Source organism: Mastigoproctus giganteus, chromosome 4 (assembly GCF_048544385.1).
Source record: "Mastigoproctus giganteus isolate SK-2022 chromosome 4, ASM4854438v1, whole genome shotgun sequence".
Classification (NCBI taxonomy): domain Eukaryota; kingdom Metazoa; phylum Arthropoda; class Arachnida; order Uropygi; family Thelyphonidae; genus Mastigoproctus; species Mastigoproctus giganteus.
Window position 1 is genome coordinate 177,803,698 of NC_143578.1, and position 9,939 is coordinate 177,813,636.

General features: G+C 39.6%; 1 protein-coding gene across 1 annotated transcript; it reads left to right on the forward strand.

Annotated features, from left to right (window-relative positions):
* Positions 1 to 416: 416 nt before the first annotated feature.
* LOC150087222 (melatonin receptor pdcr-1-like) lies at positions 417 to 9,648 on the forward strand. The gene is made up of 2 exons (XM_090372412.1): positions 417 to 508; positions 8,580 to 9,648. The coding sequence occupies exons 1-2, from the start codon at positions 417 to 419 to the stop codon at positions 9,646 to 9,648; spliced, it is 1,161 nt and encodes a 386-aa protein (XP_090228538.1).
* Positions 9,649 to 9,939: the final 291 nt, after the last annotated feature.

A 9,939-nucleotide genomic window follows, 5' to 3' on the forward strand; every position in this document is an offset into this window, starting at 1 on the left:
TGGTTCACCCTTTCGTGGTTACTGTTTTGGCAGAGATGGGGAACATCCCTGGTGCCGTCAGACAGCTAATACTTTCCCGGATGGCACAGGTGTGTTCTAGCAGATAATGCACCCTGCCACGTTGCCAGTATTGTTCGAGGCTGGTTGGCGCCTAACGTAAAAATGAATTCGGGTGTTACCCTGGCCGCCTAATTTTCCTGATATGAATCCCATAGAACATCTCTGGGGTTACGTAGATCGACAAATCTGGCGTTTGGATCCTTCTCACAGACTATGGCAGATCTACGGGACTCAGTCCTGGTGATGTCCGGATATGAATCCCATAGAACATCTTTGGGGTTACGTAGATCGACAAATCTGGCGTTTGGATCCTCCTCACAGACTATTGCAGATGTACGGGACTCAGTCCTGGTGATATGGTACATCATACCTTTCGCAACATTCAGAAACCTTATGGAATCCATGCCTCGCCGTGTACAGAGGTAAGAGGAGGACATACCACTATAAGGTAAGTGGTCGATGGATAGTGACCTTATAAGTTATTTTTCAACTTCGGGACAGCGATGAGGATGAAATTGAACTCGGGCCTCTTTTCTAATGTCGAGAACTCTTGTTTAAATCAGGATTTTTATCAACAGTTACCAACAGGGAGCTTAATGCTTTTGTAATAACTGAGAGCAAAGTGGAGGAGAAATTGTTGAAATTAAACATAAGAAAGGCACCTGGGGTGGATGGGAGCTATCCAGTTATATTAAAGGAGGTGGCAAAGGAAGTAGCCATAAAGGGTTAGCCATAATTATCAGAGCATCCTTAGGTTTCCCACATCTGCGCCATATAAACTCTCTGGAGACAAATAGTGTCATTTGTGAAAGGCAGAAAGTGTTCTGTTTTGTATATAATATTCGAATGTTTGAGTTCAGTTTGGGGATCTGACTGTATTCGCCGAGTGAGATAATAGCGCAATAGATAATAGCGCAATATGGTCTAAGTCACTGATGCGCCTAAAATCCAACAAGGAAACTGCAAAAAGCCTTTGGATTAAATTTGCTAATTATAATTTAAAATGCAACTTTAATGGCTGCTTGAAAGCGAATTAAGTACAAAATAAATAAATAAAATTCTGTAGTAAACACATTTAACTAAGCGTTAGTTGCCCGACCGGCACGAATACGCCGCATTCAGTACGCATGCGCACCTTGTTAACACGCACCAAAACACTGTGGTTTCGGATCATTTGTTTGATATACTTTGCGCATATCGCATCCTCAGAGAACAGTTTCCCGGGCACACTACAACAATGTCTTCAATCAATCATCGCTGCCTTCAAAGTGACTGCCTTAATACATTTTCTCCTGCGCACCTATTATCTACGGCGCTGCTATTTTTGGCATCGCGTCTGCCATTAATATTGATCCGTAATAGGGTCGTGCTCCGGGACTAGGCCCTATACATATGTATCTACCGGCGTATTATGTTTCATTATACGTTGACATTCTTAAATGAAAACGCCCGGATGATTCAATTTTATTTGCGCGCGTAATAACTGTAAAACAACGTCCCAAAGAACCAATCGATTGCGCACTATGCGTCTGTGACGCTTCCAATGATTGAAACAATGCGGACATGCGCCATCCCGCGAAGTTCAGAGAAATCCCATTTTCGAAAAGGTCGTGAACCATTAGTAAAAGTGTTAACTCGTATCTGAACAATAGAAGCGCAAGCATGATTACAACTTTCATGCTTTTCATTGTTTGCAACTGAAATTCCCTCGAAACTGTCATTTTCATTGTTGTCCACCTTTGTTGTCCCGAGGATAGAAATAATGGATTTTTAACAATGGTGCACACTCGTCCGTTGCGTGAAGCCATTAGCGCTTTAATTTGAATTCGCACCTATAATAAATGAAAAGTTCGTGGCATTATATGTAGCAAGAAGGGTGGATTTAAATTATGCACTCACTTTCGGAATAAATTTAAAATCGAGCAAACTTAAGAGGATTTATAATACAGTAAACCCTCGATTTAACGGACCCCGATATAACAGATTTCTGATTTAACGGACTGGACAAATAATAATACAGTAATGTATATATTAATGTCGACCGTATTTTTTTTTTAGGTTATACAAAACTTCAGTGTTATTATTAATTAAAAATTAATAATAATTAACTACTTTTATTTTTATGATCAAATTCAGGAAATTGTTTTTTTATTCTTTCTGAAAACGTGTTCAAATAGCTGTTTTCCCACATAAGAGCAGGCGGTGACTTGCGAGCTGAATGTGACTCGTGACACTAAACTGCAGGTCTACCGACTCGCTTTGAAAAGAAAACCAAGTTTCTTAGATGCAGACGAAGCAATATTTGTAATGTGCTTGTGTCAAGAGAGATTAGAAGCCAGGGTAATCCCCAAAAGAGATATATCATTTTGTCTAGAAATCGGAGTGTCACCAAAGAAAAGAATAGGAGCAGAAGAATCCTTTTTGCGAGATATAAGACAAGACTGAGTTTTAGCAGGATTGAAATCTACTAAGTTGTTTTGCCCCACTGGAGAATTACCTGAAGATCGGCATTTAAGGAATTGGTAGCAGATTTTAGAGAAGTTGAAGCTGATTGAGCAGGACAAGGTTTCTCAGAATGGAATGGAATGCAATGTGCTATCATCGGCAAAACTATGGATAGGATTTCCAGTCAATGGAAGAAGGTCATTAATATACAAGAAGAAAAGAGTGGGGGAAAGAACTGAACCTTGAGGAACACCGGCATTAGTGGAGAAGCTAGAAGACAGAGAGCCATCTACCATCACCCTCAGTGAGCGATCAGAGAGAAAACTGGATAACCAATTACTAAAAACAGTTGGGAAACCATAAGATGGAAGCTTGTTTAAAAGACCTTTATGCCAAACACGATCGAAAGCCTTTGAGATGTCAAGAGCAACTACTTGTGTTTCACCGAACCTTTCCATTGAATTAGTCCATAAATGGGTAACATAAGCCAGAATATCACCAGTGGATCGACACTGACGGAATCCATACTGGCGATCGTTGATTAGACGGAAGGTTTCTAGGTAGTTTAAGAGTTGGCGGTTAATTGATTTCTCCAGTACTTTAGAAAGAGTAGAAGTAATTGCAATGGGACGATAATTGGATAGGAGGGATTTCTTACCCTTTTTAGGAACTGGCTGGATATGAGCAAATTTCCAAGCAGAAGGAAAAACACCTTTGGAATAAGAAAGTGAAAAAAGGCGGCAAAGAATAGGAGTAAGTTCAGGAGCACAGGTTTTGAGAACAAGTGGAGAAATACCATCGGGACCTGGAGCTTTCTTAGCATCAAGAATCGTCAAAATCCTTCTGACATCCTTTTGACGGAAGACCACAGGAGCCATTGAATGGAGCGTGTTGGGAATGGTGGGAGGTGTGTTACGAAGATCATTAATACATGAGTTGGAAGAAAAATGGAATGCTAGCAGGTCAGCTTTATCCTTGGCCGAAGTGACAAGAGAACCATCTGGTTTTGACAGAGGTGGGAGCAGAGATGGGCAAAAGATGCGGCCAATAACTTTGGAAAGAGACTAGAATGCTTGGCCACCATTAGGGCAAGAAGCAAGTTTTCTACTCTTAGCCTGTTCAAACTCTAGTTTGGACTGATTAATAACTGCTTTACAATTGTTGCGAGCTTTGGTGTAGGCAGAAAATGAAACTGAAGAATTAGAAACAAGCCAATTACGATATGCAACGTTCTTCTCTTGAACAGCCTTAGCACATTTATTGGAAAACCAAGGTTTAGATAAAGGACGAGATTTTAAAGTGGAGTGTGGGATAAAGGATTCCATTCCTACAACAATAATTTCACTGACACGATCTGAGCAAACGTTGACATCAGAAGTTTTGAAACAGTAATCCGACCAAGGAAAAGAAGAAAAGAAATCTCGCAGGTCATCCCATTTTGCATTCTTGTAATGCCAAACAACACGAGGTTGGGAATAGCCATGAGATAAAGGCTCCATTGAAGAAGAGACAATCGCCAAGTTGTGATCTGCGGTGCCTAAAGGACCACTCACTTCGACCGTGTACTTAGAAGGATTGTTTGTGAGAAAAAGATCAAGCGTCTTGGCTGTATGGTTAGGATTGTCCGGTATTCTTGTAGGTAAAATGAACAATCTGTGCAAGGTCATTAGTAATTGCAAAAGCCTCAGCATCTCAACCAGCTGGATCGGGCTCGACCAACTATTAGTCCATTAAATCGAGGGTTTACTGTAGTATTATTCGTATATTATATATCATACATTTTCGTATTCATAAATTCAAAACATAAAATAATACCTTTACTATGTTTTTTTTAAAAGATATTATTGTAAATCCGTCTCTGCCCTTTGCCTGAGGTCGACTAACTAAAGCCCCGATTAAAGAGGGTTTTAAAAATTGCTCCAGTCGTTGATAGGATACGAATCTAGACCTCTCTAAACGAGTCACGTGTCGAAATCTCTATACTATCATAAAAGTCTTTTAAATCACAAAAATTGTTATAAAACCTATAAGTCATATCTGAGCAAGTAGAAATATAAACAAGTAAGATAATACAATGAGCTTGATATGCGCGTTCGCTTTTTATTTCTTCAGTTCATTTATTTTATTTTATTATTTTTTTGTGATTATTATAAGTGAAAAGTAAATAACTAATTATCTTGTTACCAATTAACTAATAATACATAAAATTTACTCTTTCTTCACTGCTCGTACCTCACAACATAGTATTCACTCAACGATTTGCAATACTTACTTATTTCCTCCTGGTATCGGATCTTCTGTTTTAATAAAATAAACAAATAGCAACATGTACCTCACATCGTAGCATATAGAATGTAGTCAACATTTTTGTAATGTACTTTACTTATTTCCTCCTGGATTTTAATAACAATTGAAAGATTACGCTATTTCACGCTTATTTTGCGATTAATATAATAAGAAAATAATAATAATTCATGCATAATTTATATACTTTAGGGAACTGATAATAAAAAAAAAACGAGCTCCTCAAGTTTCATATGCGCGAATTAGAACCGAGAACATTTCTTTTCTGCGCATCCACCATATTGCCATTTATTCTTCCTATAAGTGCACAGCAACTGCTTCAGCTGCAGTATACGGTAAATGGATAGCCGATGTTGGTACGTATGGAAAAAATAAATAATAATAATTGCACAATTTCTATTGGTCCAATGTTAGTGAAATTTGGGATGGCTCGACAAATATTTCTAAAAGAGTCAAATATAAAGTTTTATGAAAATCCGTTCATGGGAATCGAGTTATTACATGCGGACGGACATGGTGACGTTAATAGTCATGTATGTAAATACGTCTAAAAAGGATTTTATATTGTTCATTGCTATTATCCAGTTCGATATTACAGATTTTAATCTGTAAAATGAAACCCTTATTTATAAGAAAGTACACTCGAGGTTTGGGATTTATTTACAAAATAATAGTAAATGTCAAACAGCTCCCTCCTCTCTGAAATTAATTTTAACATTCGCAAGAGAAACACGCGTTTTCACAAAGAAATCTTTATTGTACAGTAAAGAAACAACCTTTTTATTGAACGTTAGAATCGATACTGGCAAATTTAGCCCAATGGATGCTCACCTTCATTTAGTACATCATTACGACCAAAATCCTTTTACATCTAACACAAATTGATAAACAACTGAAATAATTATATCGTATTAATTGGTTTTCTACATATATTGTTTTACGTTACCCAGTTGTATGATAAGTTATTTTCAATTATTTTTTCAATTAAACAATTATTTATTCAAATTTTATTTACTTTATTGTATTTATCTATTGTAGTCGCTTTTATTGCTTTAAACGTACTTCATCTCTTAATCATTAATAAGTTTAATGATTGTAATCGCTTTACTGAATAAATAAATAAATTCATTTATTGACATAGAGATTCAATTTGCACATTTTGTGAACTTAGAAACGGAATAATTTAAGCCAGAAACCCTACTCTTTCTGTCTGAGATCAGCTAACTACAGCCTCAATTGAAAGATTTCAGAAATTCCTCCAGTCGTCTACAAGAATCGAACCAAAATCTCTCCAAACGAGTGGTATACAGTGTGGTATCTTACCGACTAGGCTGCCACAGGAGAAGGGAGCTTGCATATAGAGCCGAGGCATCAATACATGATTTTTCTACTTATTCGCCATCACAGTTGAGATCCTTTTTCCACTAATGGTGATGATGATTTCCCATGGTTTCATGCCGAGGTTTGCGTAGTGGCCCCATCGCCTTGTTTAACCATCTCAGGAGCCAGTACTCTGTCTGTCCCAAGAAATCTCTTGAGTTGAGCAGAGGAAGCCTCTGACCAGAACACAGATGCATAGAACGGTACGGGGTTCAAATTTATTTGGGCGTAATCCAAGAGGAACCCTCGAGGCCTAAGACCGACCAGCTCCTGTGGGATTGCCCAGAGAGCCACGAGCGTTTTAAGCCTGGTTTTAAGCCACCCCAATATTGAGGTGGTCTTTGAAGGTTAGTCTGTCATCGCACTTCAACTCGAAATCGGTGTGAGAGTGAACCTTTTCGATGATGTTCCCGTTGATTTGAGTGTTATTTAATTCTTTGTCCTCCTTTTTGTGAAGATCATCTGAGCTGCTTTATGAGGATTCAACTTTAGCCCCAGACGTCGTAGATCATCCTGGAGTTCAACCAGGACGTTCTGTGTTACAAAGGCGACTGCATCTACCTTTGCTGGGTAATCAGATATGACGAGCATCCTGAGATCATCAGCGTATGAGAGGAAGTTTGGGTGGTTCATAAGGAAGGGCTCTAAAAGCTGTGGCAAAAAACCATGAGGAAAGAACTCCACCTTGTGGGATGCCGACAGAGGTCGTGGTGATGCTCTCCAATTTTTGGTTATATTTGATAAAAATTTGCCTGTTGTTGAGAAGTTGATTGAGAATAGCAAGTAGGTTTCCTTCGATTCTGAAATATTGTTTCAAAATTTTAACCAGCTATGTTGTGCAAAGTGTGTCAAAAGCTATGTCCAGGAATAAGATTTCAAGTTGTTTCTTAGCGTTTAGGGCTTTTTGAATTGCCCAGCTGGTCATTAAGAGATTAGACAACGTGGTCTACATTGTCCACGTGCTTTTGGAATTATCGTAGTGAATAATGTCCCCATTATCTTATGTCTTACTAGATTATCCGCCCTCCCCCACCTCCTTCAACGTTGATTTCCTGACAGTTTTCGTATGGATGTTTTGGCCATCGTTGCACTGACTGAAATGCTTGGTGCGGCAATTATTCCTCGTATTCTAATTGGAAGCTGATGGTGATAATTTTTTCTTAGTGATCTGCTCATTCAAATATATTCTGCAGTTTATTAATGTGGCATCATTGTGAAGTTACTGATAATATGATTTCGCAGCTAAATTTTGGACACTAGTGTATTGATTATTAAAAACAGGATGAATGTTCCAGCCCCTTATTAAACAAATGTCAAAATATTCGCTCTAATCTCAAGTAAATGAGTATTACGAAATGTCTCAGGCGTACAACCTTGACAAAGAGTATCTGCAGTTTTTAAAGGAACAAAAAAGTTTCATCAAAAATTTTCAAAAGAGAAACTCTACCGAGACTCAGTATTCGCTCTCTTGGGCAGTCACAATAAGAAAAAGCACCTTGGCTCTACAAATGATCTCCTTAATAAGGCTTTTTTCTTCTTTTTTTTTGAATTGTGAAACTTTCCAAAAAGCTATGGGCAATTTCAGTAAAGCTTCGCTTAATACGTTGCTGTCAAAAGAGTCTTTCCCCACGTGTACCAATTTAGTCTAGAAATCTAAGAAGGGACGGGAAAAATCAACACAAAGGAAAACACTGCGCATTAACAACACTACCATTTGAAGAAACGTTTACAGAATGAAAATGTATCATTTTTACTGCTTTCATCAGCCACGTGAGTTCGCTCTTGCGCGCACTACGCTAATTTATGCTCAATAATTTCGGTCCATTAATTTTGCTAAATACGTTGGCTCAGTACAAATTATGCGTGCAAAAGATGAAGTGGAGAGGTAAACAGAGGACACTGCATCACTTAAACTCGTGTATACGACATTTATTCCACCACTGCCGCGGAAGCATTCATCACCACTGTAGTGCTGCAGTCTGTTGCGCAACAAGCCATTGGAAGGAAATTAGGATGAAGTTAGTGCACACTAGGCACGAACACCGTGTACAGTGTCAAGTTCGTCAATTTGTTTTTGACAGAACATTAACTCATAGCTATCTGAACGCTGCGCATCTCACGGAAAGCGATGTGAGTTCGCCAACATGTTGCTGTTCACGATGCGGCATTGGCGGTCTTAGCTGCCATGGCTATCAATCGATATTGCATCATTCGCCACTCTCTCTTTCTCTCTCTCACAAACACACACACACACACATACTGTAATGTTTTTTTTTTTTTCTTTTTTTGAGTAGTATTATTTTCGAATCATTTTGTTCTTTCTTTTATTGATTAACTGATTAGTGACTTTGCAATAATCTGATTTTCTTTTCACTTTGTTTTTCTTTCAGATCCGTCGACGTGGCGTGGGTGTGCACAGGAAGTAAGACTATTATCCATCCTGCAACATCCATCCTCTGCATCCATCCTCCCTCGTCAGCTACCATGATAGTCCGTTCCCATGGAGAGCCAATAGCACTTAATGAGGATGGACTAGAGCCCATGAATGTAGAACGGATGGTGGAAGCAGTACTCATTCTGATCATCTGCATCACCATCATTTGCTCCAACGTCCTGGTGATTGGAGCAGTACTCACATCTCCGAGCCATAAGGAAGCTATGGACCTCTACATCCTTTCTGTGGCCGTAGCAGACTTGTTATGTGGGGTTCTGATAGTGCCTTTGTCGGTTTACCCTGCCATTGCAAAAGAGTGGGTGTACGGGGATATCTTGTGTCGCGTGGTTGGGTTTGTTGAATTGACCCTATGGAGTGTCTGTCTGTACACTTTTATGTGGATATCTGTGGACAGGTACCTAGCGATTCGTAAACCGCTCCGATACGACGCTATTCAGACCAGGACAAGGTGCCAGTGTTGGATGGTGTTCACATGGTTGACGTCGATGTTCCTTTGCTGCCCTCCTTTGCTAGGATTTTCCAAGGGCCGTTTCTATAGCGACGGCTACATTTGTATGCTGGATCTAGCCAATATGATCCCTTACAGCATTACTCTGGCGGTACTGATCCTGGCTCCCACAATCATTACCATCACTTACACTTACTTCTACATCTTCTCCACAATCTATAAGCTGCGTCAGTGTATGACCAAGGAAGAGAAAGAACATGCCACAGCCTTGAGCGAGCATCTCTCAAACCCGGACCACGTCATGGCCTTTGTCGTAATCCTCCTCTTCCTTTTTTCCTGGTTGCCATGGTTTGGGCTTCATATTTATGAAGTTATAGCGGGAGCCACCACGAGCTCACACAATCTTCATTTCTGCTTCTTGTGGCTGGGCATCTCGGACTGCATCTGGAAACCAATTGTATACGTCATTATGAGCCCGAAGTTCAGGTTGGGCCTGAAATTCTTCTGCATGTCACTTTGTTGTCGGTCAAAGGCAAGACAGCAGCTAATAGTATGAATGTACGCTAGCAGGGGAGCCCCTGCGCCGCTCAGCCCTAACACATCAAAGCTCTTCCAAAGTTGGTTTGTGATCTCATTGTTTTTGTCTTTAATAATGTATAGCTTTAAGTAAGTGCTCTTGCGCGCGCGCATGCGTCCCTGTTCATGTCTGTCAATGGAATGCGGTGGGTATTCGCAATCCCGAAAAGGTAGATATAGCAGCAGACTACGTAGAGCGCCAATGTATAACACTTGTTGCTGTAACCGTAGGAGGAACAAACTAGATTTAGTTATGAGAGTATCAACAGCA